Genomic DNA, 21,447 nt, shown 5'->3' with positions numbered 1-21,447 from the left:
GAGTCTGAGCCCTTTATTTGTGCACTGATTATTTTTGGGGTTAATGGCCAACAGAACTTGCAGCAGACCTCTTTCCTCAGCCTTCCAAACGCTGGGATTACAGATTTGTGCCGCTATGACCAGCAATCTTTTCTTTTTTTTTTTTTTTTTGTACTGGGAATCAACTCAGAACCTTGTGCTTGCCAGGCAGGCACTGTGCAACTGAGTTATATCCCTGGCTGCAACCTTTGTTTCTTAAGGATAATATCTTTACTTAATGTTTCCACCTTTCATATGTCTTCCTGACCTAAAACTTTCCCTGATACTTATATATAGAAGTGCCAATTGGTATAAATTCTGTTGGGAATCTTTTGGAAATACTCATCAAAAACGTAAGTTGTTGTGAGTCGTTATGGGGTATCTAGATATCCCGCCAAAGTCTCATGCCATTATAGGTGGATACTTTGAAAGGTGGCTGGATCGGGGTGTGTTAATGTGGATTAAGGGTGTGATATTGCAATTAAGGGTGTGGATAATAGAAGCCCCACCCTGGATGTGGGTGAAACCAGTCAAAAAGTTTACACCTGGGTGGAATATAAAGGGAGAGAGAGAAGGCAGCCTTGCTATTGTGATTTTGCTGTCTCCTCCCTACTGTCTTTGGACTGTTACTTCTCTACAGTGCCACTCTGCCATGCACTGTGCCTTGGAGCCAGCTATTATGGACTGAAACTTCTACAAACAGTAAACTGAAAACAAACCATTCCACTTTTAATTTTATCAGGTATTTTGTCTAACAAGAAAAGTAACTAAGATATGAATGAACCAAATCCTTCATATATACTTGTGCACATGTAAAATAATGGATAACTTGTTCACTGCAGCATTGTTTGTAGATTAGACAGAAAACCTTCATCTACTGGCAGGGGACTCATGCAGTTAAGTGTGGTACAGCCATACAATCCAATACTATGCAGCTGTCAACTGTATGGTTTCCTATTATTTATGTAAAAGTGAGAAAATATATTTGCTTGAATGTCTATAAAATTATTTGGAAAAATGTAAAGTGGTAACACTGCTGTCTTGGGGAGTGAAACTGATTGGTTTTGAGATGGTGGGAAGGAGGGTTTTTCCTCTACATCTCTTTTGGATTTTGCATCATGTAAATTAGAAATATGTACAATTTAAAAGTGATTCACTTTTTAGATGCAGAACAGCATCTAGTGATATTCCCTAATCTCTGGCTGCTAAATTAAGAATATTTCCAAATACAAAAGGAAAGAGCCTTTGTTTGGAATATGCCCACTCTTTTTCCAGAGAATAAAGATAGGCGGATAGCAAGGAAATCAACGTGCAGTTTTCTTCAAGGATACAGTCTTAGTATGTACAGTATCAGATCTTTAACACTGTCCTTACCATACTGCTTTATTTCCACTCATTTGGACATTGATCCAGACTTTGAGTTTTTTAGGTATATTCAGGAGGGCTGGATCTGGTTAGGTTTGATTAGGTTCCATAATCTTATTTTATGGTATAGACACCTGGGGTGATTCTGTGTAACCATAGCTGCTGTAAGTTTTCAGTAATCGAACACTGAGGATTTGCCTTGAAAACCCTAGATCAGTGGAGGTGAACCTATAGCATATGTGCCACAACAGGCTGTGTGAAAGCTCTAAAAATTTGGCCATCACTGCCCTAAACCAAGTACAGAGTATAGGGCAAATCTGCGACTAGCCAGGCTAAATTGCTGTTTTTGCAGTGCCAAGTAAGCAAATATGAAAACTCGAGAATACACCTCTTAGAGATTTAGTGCAATCTGGGCTTTCCATTGATTAGAAATTTATTCGTTGAATTTGTGTCTAGGGTGAAGTCACACCTCCCAAGGGCTGGTTCCTGTTGAAATCAGCTAAGATAAACAAGCAGACCCTTTCCAGGGAGAAGGGACAAAGGAACTTCCGTGTGTATTTTTACCAACAAGGGGTTTTGCTGAACTTTCCTTAGGTTGCAAGGCAGTTAAGGTACTTCAAACTCAGGTGCCTCCAGGCACCAGCAGATGACTACAGTAAATCATTCTTGGTGGGCAAAGGAAAAACTGGAGAGCAGAAGCCCCTATGAAGGACATACTTTTGAGCTGTGGACACGATGGTCTCTAGTTTTGTTTTCCTGCAAATGATGATTTCCTCCATTATGGCTGAATAACACTACATTATATATATATTTTTTCTTTATTCATTTAATTGATGGGCATCTAGGCTGTTTCTGTGGTTCAGCTATCGTGAATTATGCCACTATAAACATGGGTATGCATGTATGCTGGCCCCAAATTCACACTCTTACTTAAGTCTCCTAAGTGCTGAATTACAAGTACACCACCATGTTTGGTTCCTTAAATGTATCTGTAAACACCTTGCAAGCTGAGTGTGATGGTAAGGCTGTAGTAGGAGGATTCTAAATCCAAGGTCAGCCTGCACTACAGTGAGGTCAAAGCTCACCTAGACTATGTAGGAAGACCTGTCTCAGGAAACTAACAAAAAACACCAAATAAGACTCATCATTTAAGGAATACCTAGCTGTCACCACTTAGTTAAAAATTAACTTTATTCTATTCTTACCTCTTCAGAGGTAACATATTCAGAATTAATACTTCATTTATTTGTTTACTTTTTGTGAGACAGGGTCTCACTATACAGGCCAGGCTGGTCTTGATCTCACAGTGATCCTCACACCTCAGCCTCCTGAGTTCTGGGATTACAGGCATGTGCCACTATGCCCAGCTTTTTTTTTTTTTTTTTTTCTCGAGGCAAGGTCTGTGTAGTTCTGGTGACCCTGGAATTTGTGGTAACCTTTTTGCCTCAGCCTCCCAAATGCTGGGATTATAGGGAGGCACCACCATGTCCAGCTGGTTTTTTGAGACAGATTATGTAGCCCAGGCTGGAGTCTGGAACTTGCAGTGAACCTCTTGCCTCAGCCTATTGAAATGCTGAAATGCCATCATATGCAGCTAACGTTACCTTTAAAAAAGTTTTTAACCATATAATCTGTATCATGATGCTGGGGATTTAGCTCAGTGGCATAAGCACCTGCCTAGCAAGTGCAAGGTTGTGAGTTGATCTCCGGCACACACACAAAAAATCTGTATCATTACACTGTAGTTAGTTTTGGATATTTCTGAACCATACATCAGGACAGTTATACCAGATGGTCCCCTTTCTTGTTGGTCCAACTTATTTCTGAGATGTAACTACATTGTTGCTGCCATTGTAACTTATTTCACTGTTTTAATATATGGATAAACCAAGATTTATTTTTCCATCAACACTTTAGGATGTTTGCAATATTTCGCTGCTACGAAAGTAGCAAACAAACCCTTTGGTATAAGCAGGGTCCCCTCTGTCCTGCGTTTAAAATCAATTTTGAGGTCTCCCTAGGTCACTACCCAGGCTGGGCTTGACCTACCAATCCTTCTGCCTCAGCCTCCCAAAGTGCTGGGATTACAGATGCACTACTACGCCTGGCTCCACAGTCAACACTCTCAAGAGCAGTGGTTTTCAAGTATGTGTTGTTAACCATTAATGAGGTAGGAAAACAATTTAGTGGGTCAGGACTGGCACCATACCATACACATCTCACATAGTTCTGTTTTGTTTTTTTCTTTTCTTGGTGCTGAGGATCCAACCCTGATCATTTTACATCCTAATTTCATTTGTTTTGCCACTGAGCAACACCCTTAGCCATTTCATGACCTATCTGTTGCAGTATGTATTCCAAGCATGTCCATACAGAATGATTCTTTCAGTGTACATATCTATCCACCAGTAGAATCTAAGCTGTTCACACAGCACCAGCACTCAATATTAGGCTTTTAAATTTATGCCAATCTAGTTAAATGAAATGCTTTATCATTTTGGTTAATTTACATTTCCTCCATTACCATTTAAAGCATTCTAAGAAACTACCTGTTTGTTGGCCTGTGTATTACTTTGTAAAAGGATCATTTGTTCTCCCAGTTGTGCCAACTTTACCCAACACTTCTGAGAATCTTCTAGTTACTAAATACTATTATGCAGTAATTTCTCAAGGTATTCATGCAACAAATAGAGAAAAAGTTGTACTGAGGAGCTGATAGCAAGAATTCAATTAGATCCATTCACTGACCTGTATGCACATACCTGACCATAAATGTCTACCTAGGATTTAATTTTGTGCCTCAGGAGAATCTAGAATTACTGTACGTCTTAATCCTTTGGAGTTGTGTGCTGAGATGAGGCATGTTAAATCTCTGAATGCCAAAGTGTCTTCTATACTTTCTTTTATTATCAGTCTTTGCATCAAGATACATAGCAATGATAGCAGGTTTCTTTTTAAAGCTTAGTATTAAATATTAAATATCTTTCCCCATTTTAATTTTACATTACTCTGCCAAGAAAAAAAAATTAAAACTCAAGTTATTTGAACCCTGGACACATTTCCATGATTAGCAGGGCTATGTAAAAGTTGGTGGCTTTATTATTTCTGCTGTGTGAAGCAGATCTAGGCCCTAGAAAGATGGACCAGGTTATAATTGTTTTTGAAAAATGTGCTACAAAAATGGATGGCCTGTTACAAAGTAAGGATGGGGGTAAGGGAGGGACATTTTTCTTTCAGAAAAAAAAAAAAAAGAAACCAATTTCTGAAGTGCCCCAGTCCATAATTTTTCCCAAAATGGTTAGAGGAGGGGGTAAAATCTCAACATGAGCTTCAAAGTACTGTCTCTCAAGGGACCAGTAGTTGCTCTGCCGAGAAGGGTGCTGTGGAGCAGGGGCACGGCTAGGCTGGCCCTCTGCACCCTCCCCAGCTAGGGGCTGAATGGAAAGTCACTTGCCCACAGGCTGTCCCAGTGAGCTGACACTTGATTGGTAGTGAATTCTCTAAGAGGTTTCTTCTAGAAACAGACAACTCCGAGTCTTCCTCTCACTTCAGCAAAGAAGTTGTCTTTGAAAGCACTTGGGAAGCTGTTCCTCCACCATGCGAAGGGGAGGCTCAGAGCAGGGAGTCATCAGTACAGCCACCTTCTAGGCCATAACGGAATTCCTGCAGGTTGGAGACCCCGTAGAAGTGGACAAAGGCTGCTGCTACCACCAAGACGTGGAAAATCTGATGAGACTGGAACTGCGGGAATACAAAGAACAGTTTTTTAGGATAATGGCAAGGGGGAATTAGAACTAAGTAGAAAAGGGTTGGGGATTTAGCTCAGCGGCATAAGTGCCTGCCTGACAAGTGCTAAGTTGTGAGTTCAAACCCTGGTACCAAAAAAACAAACAAACCCCAAAAAACAGAACTAAGTAGAAGAAAGCATTTCTTTTCTAGTTTTTCTTTTTTTCATCATAAAAGTGACATTTGTCATAGAAAGTTTTAATTCTATTTACCCTTATTAGTACATTTTTTTGGCAGGGTTGTTGAGACAAGGTCTCACTATGTAGTTCAGGTCTTCAACTTATTGCATAGCCCAGGCTGGCCTCAAACTCACGATCCTCCTGCCTCAGTCTCCTGAGTAGCTGGGATTATAGACATGCACCACCACACTGGTGTCTCAGTACATGTTTGCAATACGTAATGATTACATCCACTGTAGAGAATTAGTACATGTATATAACACATCGATATTTTTTCCCCCTTGCCCGCCACCACTTGGTAGGAAAATTTAAAAAGTATCAGAGATACATTTAACACTGGTTACTTCCTGCCCATGTATACGCAATAATATCCAAATGTCTTACTACCTTTCCCTAGGATCTTCAACCTTGAGATGGTCACGTACCCTCCCAGGCCCTGCTAGAAGAGTCATTTCTTACCCATATGTCAAATTTTCCAGGGAAGAAGCGCTCAGGAATACGAGCAGCATAAAGGCCAGCGCCGGTGATGTACATCACAGCCATGAGGAAGAACCAGCCCATCTGGCCCACGGTGGTGGCCTTAACAAAGCCCTCAGCGATAGTAAAGTGCATGGTGGGCACAACACCACTCAAGCCAAGTCCCAGGAACACTCCTGAACAGAGCAGACACGAGACAGTCAAGCAGGGAAACAGCTACTACGTGGAAAGCTCTGCTGCTTTATGACAGAATCCAAACACTTATGGTAAGTACTGTAGCTATTTTTGAGTGAACAGGACATGTTTAGAAAGCTTAGCCTAAAAGTGGGTTAAGCAGTCAGCAGACAGTTCTTGTGTATCCCCATTGAGCAGGATGGGAAGAAGACACACCTCATAGTTTTCATTTTCCTCTTAAGCAGCCTGGGATACACAGGTAAAAATCTTATGTCAAGCCAGGCACGGTAGCATATGCCTGTAGTCCTGGCTATTCAGGAGCCAACACAGGAGGGTTTGAAGCCAGCTGGGGAAACTCAGTGAGACCCCGTCTCATGAAACAAAAAAACAATACTGAACTGTTGCGGCTAGGGTTCTGGGTCATTTGTGGAGTAGTTGCCTAGCATATGTATGGCTCTGGCACTGCAGGGGGAAATATGTCAGAATTCTCTGATAGACAACTTGGGTACAGATCCTAGATGGCAAGGCTTCAGCTGGCTCCCAAGACAGAGAAGAGTGGGCAGGTTTCCCATCATGGACATAAAAAAGACTTATGTAATAGGCCTCTTGGCCTCCTGATGGATCAATATACCCAGATGAGCAGTTGTCCACAGCTCCTGGGACATACAAATAAAGTACGAACAGGAGAAAAATGGTATTGTTTGAATAGCACTACACCACAGAGCCAGGAGGCAGGAACTACCTTCTTCACCTTTGTAAATAGCCTTGTTTAAGCACAGTGCCTACTGAATGGTTGGTGCCTGATAAATATTTAATTCTTTTAGCTAAAAGTTAAAACATAGCAGATATGAACTCTAAAGGGAGTGACTGTGGTGGTGCACAGCCTATAATTCTGGCACTCAGGAGGCTGAGGCAAGAGGATTACTGCAGTTTGAAGCCAGGCTGGGATACACAGTGAGTTCAAGGCCAGGCTAACTACATAAGGAGACCCTGTCTCAAAACACAAAAAAGTCTAAAAGAACTAAAAACTATGGTAATTGGTAATTGTTGTAATTAATCAAAGCTTAAAGTAAGAACCCAACTGAGACAACACAGACCAGATGCTCCTGCTCTTTGTATACTGTTACCAGTGTTCATGCTCAAGGTCTCTTTTCTCTCACCACATCAGGCTTCGCATTCTCCTAGTAAAATGCCGAGGGTGTTTTATTTTAGTATCTTGGTCTGAGTACTTAGGATTCAGGTCCCTAAAATTGTGGTCTGTGCTTGCTGTATTTTTGAATTCTCTTAAATCAATATAAGAGCACTCATATCTATGCTTGTAGCTAACTGACCAGCTGCGTAATAATCTCTGTCCTATTGTGAAACTACTGAAATACTGACATTCATGTGAGTAAGCTTTAGAAATTCATGCTGTTATGAAAATTCTAAACACGTATCAGGTACCAGTGGGGGTCCCAAACTGCCAACTGTAGGGTTGGCCTGGTAAGGCCCAAGGTCCAAATACTGAACTTGGTACTGTTTCTGTAGTTACCTGCTCTTGTCTGCCGGTGTTTAGGAGTGGCAAACCGGTCCCACTGTGCCACAATGATGGCAGAAATGCCCAGGACACAGACGATGGAGAGGTAGATGAGCCGAGGCTGTGGGGAGCAGTAGAAGGAATAATAGAGCCAGGGGACAAAGCTCCCCATAATCAGTAGAGCAATCCCTGAATAGTCCAGTCTAAAAAACCACAAAAATGAAACAGATCAGTGGAAGAAATCTCATGGCTCATTTAAACTGGTTCTTCTGTTTTCTACTTGCTCCCAGATTTGACTATCCCTAGTCTCTCTTCACTTGTTATACAATCTACCCCATTTCCTAGAGTAAAACTTCACAAGGGCAAACACTTTTATTTTACAGTGCTAAGTCCCCAAGAATTCCTGCTCCTGGAACTCTAAACCCTTTTCTTTGGTATCCTTCTAGATACTAGATACCAGAATTTAGAAGTCTATCACAACAAAGCTGGTTCTCAGGATCACAAGAAGAGCTCTGAGTAATTCCTTATTCTGACACAATGAGCTCTAAAACAAAGTTCTTTGATTTTGGAATTGAGTATACCATAAGTCTCTGACTTACAAATGAGTTCCATTCAGGGAGAGTGTCTGTCTGTCAGAATTGTTCCATGATTTGACAAAGTGAGTCTTATACTGTATACCTGTGAAAGTTTGCAACTCAAATGGTTGTAACTCAGGGACTTACTCTGAGGGTACAGTAATTTGTTTTTGACATTTATTATTTATTTGGTGCCACAGTATCCCTATGTTGCCCAGGCTGGCCTCAAGTTTCTGAACTCAAGCAATCTTCCTGCCTCTGTCTGCCAAGTAGCTAGAGCTATAACTATAAGTGAAAGCCACCATACTTGCATTAACTCTTTTCACAATGAACTCTTGTTACTGTTGTTACTGGGAAAAACAAAATAATTTATCAACACCATTACCAAAACCAACAGTAACAAAAACAAGCACACAAATAAACAGAACCCTAGGCTTAGTTGGGGGTTAGGGAAAGCATCAGATGGACGCCTGTGCTTCCACCAACGCCTGGACCGCAAAGATAAGCTTCACTTGACTGGTGGGGAGGACAGTACTTGTCACGCCTGCACCAATGAGTACTAGCACTGGGATACATGGTCTTGGAAAACAACCCACTAGCAGTCTGTTTCACAAGATAGAACTGTTTAGGTAGCAAATACATTTCACAGCCAGTTTCCACCTCTCAAGGAGATGACAGTCAATTTGTTCATAAAGCATCTGTAGTGCAAAGCTTCATCATCTTGCTATGGCTATAGAACATGAAGCTTTTCCTTAGGTACCCCAGGGCCTCTTTGGGAGCTACAAGGGTTTCCAGTACCCAGTTAGCACTGGGACCACCAGATGTGACAACTGTGGTGGTCTATCCTGTAGCTGTCCTTTCAACTCACTTGGAAAAAGTCCGAGAGACTTTCTCTGAATGACAATAGACGGTGTGAAAGAGCCACGAGAAGCTGAGGCAGAGCACTGCACCCAAAAAGAACATCCCAAAAACCACCTTCTCTTGCAGCGGTGCCATGAAGTACATATTTGGTCGGAGCATGGTCAGGATTCCCAAAAAGAGAAAGAGCACAAAACCTGCAGGAGGAAAAGAGAAGGGAACTTGTGAGGTGAAAACGTGCTGTGACAGCTAACAGCTTTCCATCCATCAACTGTGGAGCGAGTTGTGGAAACTGTGCTATAAACTCCAAGAAAAAATGGCCACCAGTCAGTCCAACTCAGACAAAAGGACTAGGTTTCAAAATGGTGGCATTTTGTTTTTGCAATGAGAAATTCTGAACAAGTCACCTCTATCTACAACAGTTCTACTAGGAATCCAAGAGAACATCTAGTCCTAGTGGTGTACTTTGTTTCTAACATTTCTGCCTTCAGTCTTTTTTTTTTTTTTTGAAGGAGCAGTTTCATTTGGGTCATGCCACCCTCAGTCTTAAAACAGTGATCAAGGGTCAAGGTCAGTAATAGTACAGCCCTACAGCAACTTTCTTCTCATTGACCAAGACTATATATATAATGCCTAGACATTTACAGGAGAGAAAATATTGGACTTTTCTCTATTTGACTCACTCACCAAGCAGATGGGTCCAGATGTTGCCAGTTTCTGTATGGATGCGGAAGATGCTCTTGAAACAAGCCCGAAAGGAGGGCATGGGTGGTCTGTGGCCATGTAATAGGTAGTCATTGTCCTTCAGCCAGTCGGGGAGCACATCATATGGGATGACCCGCCAACGTCCCTCCCAGACCTAGAATGGATACAGAGTGTCTAAGAAGGGCCTTAGACAATACTGGCTTCCCCAGGGACACACTGCAAAGAACCAGTCTAGAAGAATGTCAGCCAGCCTGGATGGTTCTAGCCCATAGTAGGGAATTGGTCTAGACTAACAGATGGTCAAGACATAGCACAGCAGAAAAGATAAACAGGAATGGAAAGAAGTTCAATATTTCCCCAATTACAGAGTTTATTGTTTCAAAAATATTTCAACATGTATACTAACTTGTTTCCACTTATACTACTAGATTATGTGAACTGAAAAGAAAATTTTGGTTTATATCTTGTATCCTGAGTAACTACTTTGAAGATAATGATAGTAGGGTATTAACTACTGTTATTTTGTTATGAAGTTTTGTTTCATTTTTTTTCATTAAAAAAGGCAACACAAAAGGACTGGGAAGAATTGATCCTATTTTGACTACTTACTAAAAAACAAAACTCCCTTTGTCCTTCCTTCATGTTGTTTATCTGGGTATGTTTTAGGTGTTTCTCAACCTTTAAACGCTATTTTATACAACTACTGTTAGACTTGTTGAAACTTAAAAAATTAATATAATGAAAACAAAGAAATTACATATTTTTAAAAATTAGAGACTGCTTTTTCTCTAGGTGCTTGCTTTCTGCTCCTTCCTTTTACCTAGTTAGATTCTAATTTCTTACTGGGCTGGACCTTCATCTTTGTACAACAGGATCTACGAATGGCAGATAAAATCCGCAGAATAGATGAAAATTTGCATAGAATAATTTACCTTACCCTCATTTACCCCAATTGTAAAAGTAAACAACAGAGTTGGGTGCACATCTGTAATTCCAGGACTCTGAGAGGCTGAGGCAGGAGGATTGCCAAGTTTAAGTGGTCATTTGGGACCACTTAGAAGGACTCTGTCTCAAAAATGTGGCTGGGGATATAGCTCAGTGTAAAAGCCCTGGGTTCAATCCCTAGTACCAAAAAAACCAAACCAAACCACCAACAAAAAACAGCAACACATATCAGTAGTATTAGAACTTATGGCTTTGTTACCAATATAAATCAAACATTTTCAGGGTCAGGGATGAAGTTCAGTGGTGGAGTGCCTGCCTAAGCATCCACAAGGCCCTGGGCTCAGTCCTCAGTATGGCAAAATGCAGAACAAAACAAGCCATTTGTTTTGTTTTGTTTTTATTTTCTTGAAGACAAGTGTGGCCTTGAACTTCATAAATTGCCTAGCCTGGCGTCAAACTCACACCCCTTGCCTGCAGCCTCCAGAGTGCTAGGATTACAGGAATACACCAATACAGTGTCTTTCTTTCATAAATTCGTTTTGCATATATCTTAAAACCTCATTACTCAGGAACTAGAAATTTTAATAAAACATGTTAAGGCCTATCATTAATGCATATGTAATGTATTAATAAAGCAGCCCATATTACTATATAATTATTTGGATGACTGCCAAAGGGTCACATATCGCACACACACAGACACACACACACAGACACACACACACACATATACATACAAAATTAAAAATCTCTTTGGAACAATGCCCAACATAGTTTGTGGCCTTTCCCCTTGCAGGATGGAGTTCTGGGCTGTACCTTGTACACAAACTCCTCCATCTTCTCCATGGCATGGTGGGCCTGCAGGGGGAGCGTGAGCACCCGCACCTCCTCTTCCTCTTCTTGGGGGACAGGGCATGTTTGCTCATCTTCAGCCTGTGGGAAAAAAACCACTAACCAATAATCAAAACTTCAGGGAGTTACCCCATAAATAAACCTCTCCTTGAACTTTTTTGAGACAGGGTCTCAATGCGTAGCTCAGCCTGGTCTTGAACTCATGTCAATCTTCCTGCTTCAGCCTCCTACATGATGGGATTACAGGCATGCACCACCATGCCCAGCTAAACTGGACCATTCCTGATCATAGAGACCTAAACGCAACATGTTCTGGCCAGTTTCGACCCTACTGTGGGTCTTGCACCTCTCTTCCAAAAGTATGATACTTACTGAGTTCACAAAACTGTAGTTCAAAGGTAATTAACAGTTTGTAAATGCTGGAATGAAAGTTCTATTCAGCATGGAGGGACACAGGATTGGTACTCTAGGTGTACAATAAGTGGTTCTTCACTTTCCTCGATTTTAGTAAATTTTTCTCTTCCAGGCCACTAAAATTTCAAAACAATGCAAAGAACATAGGGTCTCCAAGATTTCCTTAATAGCAATCCTATTTTTCATGCTTGTCTTCTCACTGGCTCTGGGGATGCTATCATGACTGCAACTCTGTATCCATGGCCGCTCTCCAGAGTATGTGAGCCTCTGCATTGCTTGGACACCAAGCAGCAGTGCCAACTCTTGAGCCTTGCCAGGTACACCCAGGAGAGCATGTGCCCATGGAGGAGAGAGAGACCTTCTCCTGGGTCCCAGGCTCCAGACCACAAAGATGGGAAGCCCAGCCTCAACTGCCTGTGGTCCCACTTCCTTTGGTCCCTCTTATTCTGTGATGCAGATTCCGGCCTACCCCGTCAGCCATTCATTCTCTCGGGTCCCTATGGCAGGAAGGCATTGGTTTTATTCAGAGTGGGAGTGTCACTGCAGTTTACTCAGGCCCAAATGAAAGTTGCATTTAAACCTTTACTGCACTGATACATGTATGCAACTGAGTTCTGGCCTAGGTGTTGAGTCCCTCCTGATGCTGTCTTTAAAAGTCAGAATGATCTTCTTCCTCTTTTCTCCTTTTTTTAAATGGCACTAAATAAATATCTATTTGTTTATTTATACTGGGAATAAAACTCAGGACCCTGTGCTGCCAGGTGCTTATGCCACTGAGCTATATCTCTGGCTCTTTCCTCCTTGATGGGCAGGATGTGCACATAATGGAGGAGAGCAAGCCAGGCACCTGACGGCAGCAGAGCCTCCCTATCAGCCTTGGACTGGTTAGTTTCCGAATCTTTTTTCAGTCTGTCGAGACAGACTTCCAACTTGTCAGAACAATAGGGATTCTGGGCTGGGGATATAGCTCAGTGGGTAAGCACCTGCCTGGCAAGTGCAAGGTCATATGAGTTCAATCCCTGGTACCAAAACAAAACAAAACATAACATAGGGATTTTGTTACATGATGCCAACCTTAACCCTAGGTGACAGCTTTCTACATCTGTTAACAGAAATTTAATACTTACTAGATTTTAAGCCTTGTGCTAAGCAGTGGAATTATAAAGTGCTGACCATTTCGGAGTGAACTCTCCAAACTTACAATAGGAAAAGACAAAAAGATACTTATGGACATGAACAGCAATATTCAAGGTGCATGAAGTCAGACTTTTCAGAGTAGACTGAGAAGACTACTTACTTTGGTTGGGTTGGCAATTACCCGCTTGCCCTTTTCTTCTAGCAGAGGTCCCAGTTCAGCCAGTTCCATCGTGTCAGTTTCCCTGTTACTGGCGGGGGTGCCATTGCCCTGTGCCACCACAGATCCTTTGTGGGAAGACATCTGGCTGGTACCTCAAGGTCTTGCAGCTTCAGCTTGGGAGAAGGTTGGGGTCTCTCAGCCCCAAGGGGCAGAGATCTCCCTGTGACAGCAAACACTAAACACAAACACAAACGTGAAGCATGTGATAATTTATTCCTTACAGCTTCATCTCCATAATGTGATGCTGAGTAAGACACAGCTAATTAGGCCATACCCTATGCCCAACTGTAAAAGCTAGTTTACTGCTTAAGTCTGTTCCTTGACCTCTCTTTCACCCTTTACCTAGAATTTCACAAGTCTCACAAAGCTGAAAATACATGTAACACCAACTTGCTTGCCTTTACAGGATCTATGGTTATTACACCAAACTGTCACTATAGAAATACAGGTACCCATTCCAAAGTTCTTCCAGAAGGAATGGAGCCCTTTTAGTGATAAAGAGTCTTGCTGCCAGTCCTAACACTCATTCTGCCCAGTTTTGTGACTGAGAAACAAAAAGCCAACACCTAGCTATAATTACAAGATCATCCAGATTTAGAAATCAGGTTCAGAAATCACTTAAGTACCAAATCAACTCAGCTGGACTTTATCTACAGGCTTTATCTATGTTCTGACAACTATACTTTGCATACAAAAGGAACATGGTGTAAGATGGATGCTTAGTGGGGTTAATTTCTCTGCAATATCTTAATTCTACTTTAGACTGAGAGCTTTAGTTCAACACTTAGATACCATGCTTTCATCACTTCTCTTCTTAAAGCAAGCTATAACTTACCTGGAAGCAGGAAGCTTAAATAAGGAGGCAGCCCTATGTTTGTACTTTGCCATACACGTACCTAATAACTGGATCCACAAGAGCTTGTCACAACTATTACAGTCTCAAATGAGTTTTCCAGTTTCTGAAACACAGTCACACAGATCCTTCAGGAAAACCAGAGAAACCCAGACTTCAGTTTTCTAGGAAGTCTCAGAGACACTTTGTATTTTGAGCCAAACTTTAGGAAATAATCTTTAATCAGGTCTGAGGGACGTGTAAATAACACAGAAGAGAAAGGAAAAGTTTTCAAAGATTTCTACTATGTTGTAAATCACTGGTTCCTTTTTCCCTCTCAAAGACAAAAGCTACAATAGCTAGAAACAAACAATGATCACAGCTAGAATCTCAGCATTTTTTTTGCACTGTTACCACAGGACAATGGAAAGACATCCTGGTGTGGGTTGCACCCTATGGAAAAGAACTTAGGGAGCCCAACTCCCTGATGTTGGGAGGTAAACATGTCTCCACCCCCCCACGCCCCCCTCCATCCCCCGACATGACACCACATTGTTGCTCACTATACATGGCAACATTTCTGAAATCTTGTACTAGTTTTATTCAACAGTAATCATAAATCCTTCTCAGGGATTATAATTGGGTATATGTAGTCAGGTGTGATGGTTAATTTTAGGTATCAACTTGACTAGATTAAAGGATATCCAGATAGTTTACAAAATATTATTTCTGGTTATATTTGTGAAGGTGTTTCGGGAAGAGACTGGCATTTGAATTAATAGACTTGGGAAGATTTGCCTTCACTCAGTGTGTGTGGACTTCATCTAATCAGCTGTGGACACAGACACAACAAACAGGGACAAGAGAGATGAAATTTTCTCTCTCCAACCTCTAACACCAAGTTTGGACCCTGTCCTCCCCTCAGACATAAAAGGACCTTAAGTTCTGTGGCTTATGGACTCTGTAACTGGCAACAGAAGCCCCCAGAGTCTCAGGCCTTCTTCAGCCTTGGACTATGAGCTACCCAATGTGATTCTGAGGCCTTCAGTCTTGTATTAAGCCCTCCTGCTCGCTTCCCTGGTTGTGTAATTTGCAGATGCCTGTTATCAAAGTTGTCTCCACACTCCTGTGAACCCATTCCCCTAATGGATCCTCTCTCATCTATTGGCCACTGCCTGCCTGGCTTCTTGTCTTTCTCTTACTGTTCTTTCCAGAGGACCCCAAAGCTTTAATTTGCCCTCAGGTGAGGGCAAACCTCAAATTCCAAAATAGTCATGGTCATGCTGCGTACAACCCACAAGCACAGCTGAAAGCAACAGGCAAATCCAGTTCAAGAGTGACAAAAACAACTTGTATGGCAGACCTTTATATGGTGTCAACACAAAGACAGTTCCTCTTCCTGACAAGAGAGATGCCAGCACACACAGAGTCAACAGCTGCCAAGCTCAAGAACAGGAAACTGGAGGCCTCTGAAAACCTCAGGGCACCGGCAACCCACATGATCATAAACAATGGGAAATCTTTCTTCACAGCTGACCTCAAAACATATTTCTTCAAAATGAAGTACTACTGAATAAACAGCTTTACTAAGAAATCATTTATACCACTGAGCAAAAAAATACAAATAGTTTTCGGGCAACTTAAGAAGCCTGGGACTTCTTAAAGGGATACTTTGGTTATAATATTGCTACCCATGATACAGACTGGCCACCATAGCAGAAATGAAAAAAAATGAACCACCTAAAAATCTGGGATCAACACTACATAAGTGATCATAAAGTGATGCATATTCATTATTTTGATCAGAACTGATATTTTGAAATGAATGAATGGGGGAGAGTCTAGCCAACAAGTATATGCATTACTGTCTTGCTACTAGACAAGGTCTGTGTCCTTTTTCTTGTGCTGAGAGGCTTTCTCTTACCTCTTCCCCCAGAATAAGTCAATATAGTCAATGAATATTTAACAAATGTATTTAGTCCTAGGCTTCTAAGGCCCTGTGCAAATATGAAGTTGAATAAGTTATGTCACCATTTTCAAAGAACCTATAATTAGATGGCACAAGGCAGTGACATCCAAATACAAGGGATGTCCAAATCAAGTAATAATGGGGATGTAGCTTGGTGGTAGAGTGCTTGCCTAACACACACACGGCCCTGTGTTCAATCCCTAATACCACACCAAATAAGCAACTCAAAAAACAAATTAAGTAATACAATTTCATTCCTCCAGGAGGGTAGTGAAGAGACAGAACCTCTTAACTAAAAAGGTCACACACTAAATTCAGTGTTGTATATCTATTTTACAGAGACAATGAGAATATAGAGAAACCTGAAGGTGGACAATTAGGATCCAAAGATCAGAAACAGAATCCAGCTTGGTATTCTAATTTCTTCATTTGAACTGAAAAGCTTTTATCCACTCAAGTCTCTTGGCTACCATCAAAAATGTCTTCCTTTTTCAGTCCAAATCACTTTCTGTTAGTTACTAATTCCCTCTAGCTTCTCTGTCACCAGCTTCTGTGCTCCCTCTCATCTTCTAGACTTAAAAGTCACCAAACCTAACACACACCCCAGTTATGTCACAAACCAGCCATCAGCTACAACTCATCACACAAAATACATCATCATGCATTAAAGTACATACAATGGAAGTCAGTGGAGATCATGTCATCTTAGTGAGCAAAGTCCACTGTCCAGCTTGGTCTTCTAAACTGTAGCAACACAGAGACAGGAAAGGGAGAGACAGGGTTCGGAGGTCTGGCAACAGAGGAACAGCAAGTAACACTGGCTTCTGAAAATAACACTTCTATAGGGTGGATCACTCACACACCACTTTCATGAGTGATTTTGTCTTATTATATAAAACCATCACAGGAGAACCAAAATATACTTTGACTTTCTGCCAGCTTTCTTTCTAGGTCTTTATGTATTTTATAGGAAACACCTTTCCTCTCCAACTTGCCACACCCAACACAGCAGATTATAATTGAGCCAAACGTCACTGAGTACATTTTTGGTAGGATTTCTTCAACTCAAGCTCATAATCTTTGGCACTAAACTTTCTAACTGGATAGCCTAGAAACTGGACAACAAAGCCGTGGAGGCAGGAGGGTGTTTGTTCTTCTACAGTAAGGTAATCCTGGGCCAAATTCAGAGAAAAGATTCTTAATCACCAGTCACTTAGCTGGAGAATTATTTCCCTAACAGTTTTTGGAGACATTTATTCTATGAACCAATTTCTGAGTTTTCCAGGCCATGATAACACACTCTTTCTCTGGACTCAGAGGATCAACGCCCTAGGAGTTTTTATTGAGAGTTCCTGAACCCGTAGAGATTCTGTGGGTAGGCTCTCAGTGTAGCTTGATTCATTGCTCTAAATCAAGACCAGCACAGCAGCATAGACAAAGAATCATCTCCATGTACTCTCTTCCAGGGAGAGTAGTTTCATAGTTCTGTGCAGGAACAATGAATCAGGGCAAAGGTCTATGTACGAAATCACCAAACTCTAGTCTGGGCCCTAAAGTGCTCTTTGATGCCGTGTCACTGACTTAGAATCTAAAGGGGAAAATCACAATCAACTTTCCTTTGTAGCTCTTCTTAGTTAAAGCTATCCCAATAAATGAGGGCTTAAACTGGGTGTGGTGGCACACAATTGTAATTCTAGCACTCAGCAGGCTGAGGCAGGAGGATAACCTCAAGTGTGAGGCTAGCCTGGACTACATAATGAGTCTGTCTCAAAAAAACAAGAAAACAAAATAAACAAAAAAGGGGGCTTCAGGTCTTTTTGATCTCAGAGACCAATAAAAATTCCTTATGCCACAACTACAATAAAAGCCAATGTAGACATATGAGGGATTTTCACACTAGCCACAGTTATTAATACCATCTTTAAATTTAAGGTAAATATAGATACAGGGTCAACACAGTTGTACAATATAGCAATCATTTATACTGTGTAATACAGAGGCCCCAGGGAAACAACAAAAAGCAGTCTAGATGCATGCCTGAGCCAATCACTTGGAACTAGTTTGGCTAGAGGGCATATTAAAAATCTTTCCAATCTAAGATGGCCACAAATTTTACAATCACACTCCCAACATTTTTAAGCATTTGCCCTCTCTCTCCATAGGGAATAAAAGAGTCAGAAGCTTTCAACGGTTGCTGGCCTCTCTCTCCCTCTTTTTGGTATGGGGTTGAACTCATGATCTCACACTTAACAAGCAAGCACTTGAACTGCTGGGGCTAAATCCCCAGCCTATTTTTTTTTTTGTCTTTTTGAGACAGGGTCTCACCATGCAGTTCAGGCTGGCCTTAAACTCGCAATGATCCTTCTGCCTCAGCCTCCCGAGTGCTGGGATTAGGATTACAGGCCTGGGCCACCAGGTTGCCTAGGCCTCTCTTTTAAAAGAACCTCCTTTAAGAACTCTCTTTTAAAAAAAACCTTTGTTTTTCTAATTACATCACTATAAGGCTGAGGGCCATTAAGTGCTGGTCATGATAACACACTCTTTCTCCCCGGAATCAGAGGATCAACGCCCTAGGAATTTTTATTGTGAGCCCAATTTTAGTTGACTAGGAAGTTTTGTGGAAGAATTTTAAGAAAGGATATTGACAGGCAGAGAAGGGAGGAAGGTATTGCAGGTGGATAGCTGGTGTAAACAAGGGAATAAAAGAGCAAGGCCCCCAGTGCAGGCTTGGTTGTGCACACCTACAATCCCCGCAATCTGAAGCAGGATAGCTGCAAGTCTGAGGCTGGCCTGGGCTGTATGTGAGTTCAAGGACTGCCGGAGCTACCCAATGAGAACTTGTCTCAAAAAACAAATGGAAAGAAAAGAAAGAATACAGTCCTTAGGGCAGTGACTAATGCACTTTTGCATACAGGAGTCTTGGACAAGTGAAATAGTGGCTACACTGAAGAAACTGAAGACAGCCTAAAAGCCTTCTTAAGGTGGTGCACTTTATTTACTGGCATTGGGGAAGCCCAGTTGCTTCCTGTTTTCTGAAGCTCCTACTTTCAGGCAAGTGGTCATTTATTTATTCCTTAGGAAGTCATGCAATTTCTTGACCACTGAGAATACAATGCTTTAGATTCCAGTCTGCAATTAGATATAGTTTTTGAAGGTCTGCCTTAGGATGGAACTGCACAAATAACACCAACTTTTAAAACTAACTTCCGAGTACCAGTCAAAATATGGATATACAGAAATTATTCCTATAATAAAAGACATTTAGTGGCTGCAAGCTGGGAACCCTAACATTGCAATCTATTCAGCACCACAGTCGAAATTCCTGCCAGTGTAAGACACTATAAAACCTCAAGAACAGCAGTTGCACACCCAACCTACCCTGCCAGTATCAAAAGAGAAAAACACTGAACAAAACCTACTATAACTGCTGCTTACAAACAATCAGCCGTTGCCATCTTCTCTGGATGTAAGAGTGGCCTACATATTCACCTGTGTATGTTCCAGCCTGTCTACTAAATACTGGAGGGAAACACCATAGTAAACCTAGCAGAGTACATGGATAGCCTCCTACTCCACCAACATCTGAAACTGTGCGAAAATCCACCATTTCCTATTCTCCCAGGAAGCATCAAAACACTGAGGGAAAGCACTTATCTATTTTGTTTTCTTTAAAGAACCTAGGGCGTGAAGATTCAAATTCTCAAACATAAAATTCTAGGTTTTAGAGAATGAAATTTCGGTGTTCCCCAAAGTGCTATAATTTAGACTGCTCGAATTCTAGCTTTTAGGTTACCTTAAACCCTTAAGACTGTCCACGAATCTACCCTTCAAGCTATCAAGATGGGATGCTGTCACCGTTTCACTCGCCAAAGACTGTAGGCTGAGGCGCTCTAGGGCTTCCCCGGCCAGCCGGGGAGAGTGGTCCCGCAAAGGGCGGCGGTTCTGCAACCCAGGTCCCAACCAGCCCCCAGCCGCACTGGAGGGCTCAGCTCCGGCGTTTGCTCGCCGCCTCACCAGGACCGGGGCCAGGGCACCTCAAACCGCCCTCCACTCCGTGGGGCGGGACGCAGGGCATTCACCTGGGCTGCTGCGACCGGGAGACAGCAGGGCCGAGCGGCCCACTCGTATGCTCCGCAGGCAGCCCGGAGGCGGCGCGCGTGGGAGAGACCAGAAATGTTTACAGCCCGCGCGCGGGGAAGCCCGAGGCCCGGCTGGCTCCCTCGCAGCGCCCCGACCTGGGGACCTCGGGACAGGCTGTCCCCTCGCGGGTCGAGGCTGGGGCCGCGGGGCTACGCGTTCGGGCCGAACCCTGTCCCCGGCCAGCCCGAGGGAAACTTACCGCCAGGCGGGCGGCGAGCAGGCGGTGCTGGGGGCCGCGGTACCCCGCGCTACATCCCGCGGCGCTGGCGCGGCGGCCTGCGGCCGAGCGGCCCCGATGCTCAGCGGCCTCCCCGCGCCGGAAGGGGCGCGCGACCGCACGGCGTCACCTCCGCAGCGCGTCACCTCCGTGGGGCCTCCTCGCCGCTCCAATCCTGGTAGTCGCTCCAGAGTCCCCAGCGCAGGCAGCTCGCAGCCCCGCCCCGCGCTGCTGCGCTCCAACCGCGCGCCGCGACTGCGCCAGCTCTGCCCCCGCGCCGTCCAATAAGGGGCCCGGCCTCGCAGGCGCAGACCTGGGCGCGTGAGCCGGCCGGGATTCCAGAGGAGCAGACCGAGCCTGGCAGAGGAATGTCGCGGTTCCCACGGGGCCACGCGTCACATTTTCCCTGTTGCCAACGCCAGTCGGTTCATCTCCGAAACATTTCTTAATCTCAGCTGCTCCGACCCCGCCCTTCCTTCCTCACAAGAGTTACTGAATGATTACCATGTTCCGGGCAATGAGCTAGGTGTGGGTTTAGGCTACTGTTCGGTCGTAGAGGGGGTAATTGTTTCCAACCAGCCTTACTTGGGGCGCGCCCTTTAGCTCCTCCTCGCAAGTGCACCCCAAAAGGACGCCTGGAAGACAATCTAGGGCAATGCAGGCTTCCTCCCTTCCCCACACAGCACAGATTTATTTCGTCATTATCGTTGTTTTTTGAAACAGTCTCACTATATATATAGGTTCAGATTGACTATGAACTCACTCTGTAGCCCAGGCTTGCCGTGAACTCACAGCAAGCCTCCAGCCTTAGCCTCCAAAGTGCTGGGATTACAAGTAAGGGACTATTTCCTTATTCTCCCAAGGATGTTTTGCAATCCTAGATATGGAGAAAGGAATTTAGTATTAGTTAGATGGGTGTTATGGTTCACACCTGTAATCACTGTTAGGCTCTATGCTTATCACTCTAGTAACCATGTACCTGGAGCACTGACCACATTGTTATAAATTAATTATAAATTACTGAGGTGTCATCATGCTGTTCCCCCCACCCCAGTAACCTGTTTGCTG

The 21,447-nt window shown here is 43.0% G+C and overlaps 1 protein-coding gene and 1 long non-coding RNA gene across 4 annotated transcripts; one reads left to right on the top strand and one right to left on the bottom strand.

The window, feature by feature from the left end:
- Positions 1-4,268: 4,268 nt before the first annotated feature.
- Adipor1 (adiponectin receptor 1) lies at positions 4,269-20,501 on the bottom strand. 3 transcript variants are annotated; one of them, XM_005005902.4, is made up of 9 exons: positions 20,362-20,499; positions 16,700-16,766; positions 13,162-13,396; positions 11,415-11,531; positions 9,636-9,807; positions 8,959-9,145; positions 7,531-7,718; positions 5,808-6,001; positions 4,269-5,124 (listed from the first exon to the last, which is right to left on the bottom strand). In XM_005005902.4, the coding sequence occupies exons 3-9, from the start codon at positions 13,300-13,302 to the stop codon at positions 4,996-4,998; spliced, it is 1,128 nt and encodes a 375-aa protein (XP_005005959.1). In that variant the 5' UTR covers positions 13,303-13,396; positions 16,700-16,766; positions 20,362-20,499; the 3' UTR covers positions 4,269-4,995. The 3 variants fall into 3 exon arrangements, with proteins under 3 accessions (XP_005005959.1, XP_003474874.1, XP_063095865.1); XM_003474826.5 differs by lacking the exon at positions 16,700-16,766 and having other exon boundaries at positions 20,362-20,501; XM_063239795.1 differs by lacking the exons at positions 5,808-6,001; positions 16,700-16,766 and having other exon boundaries at positions 20,362-20,501.
- LOC134473926 (uncharacterized) lies at positions 5,910-15,936 on the top strand. Its single transcript, XR_010044421.1, has 2 exons — positions 5,910-6,091; positions 14,801-15,936. It is a non-coding gene; the product is annotated as an uncharacterized LOC134473926 (long non-coding RNA).
- Positions 20,502-21,447: the final 946 nt, after the last annotated feature.

Source organism: Cavia porcellus, unplaced genomic scaffold, assembly GCF_034190915.1.
Source record: "Cavia porcellus strain 051 isolate PalLab524CR breed Dunkin Hartley unplaced genomic scaffold, mCavPor4.1 scaffold_29, whole genome shotgun sequence".
NCBI lineage: Eukaryota > Metazoa > Chordata > Mammalia > Rodentia > Caviidae > Cavia > Cavia porcellus.
Note: the sequence above shows the minus strand (reverse complement) of the source record. Positions and strands in the feature narration are given on the sequence as shown.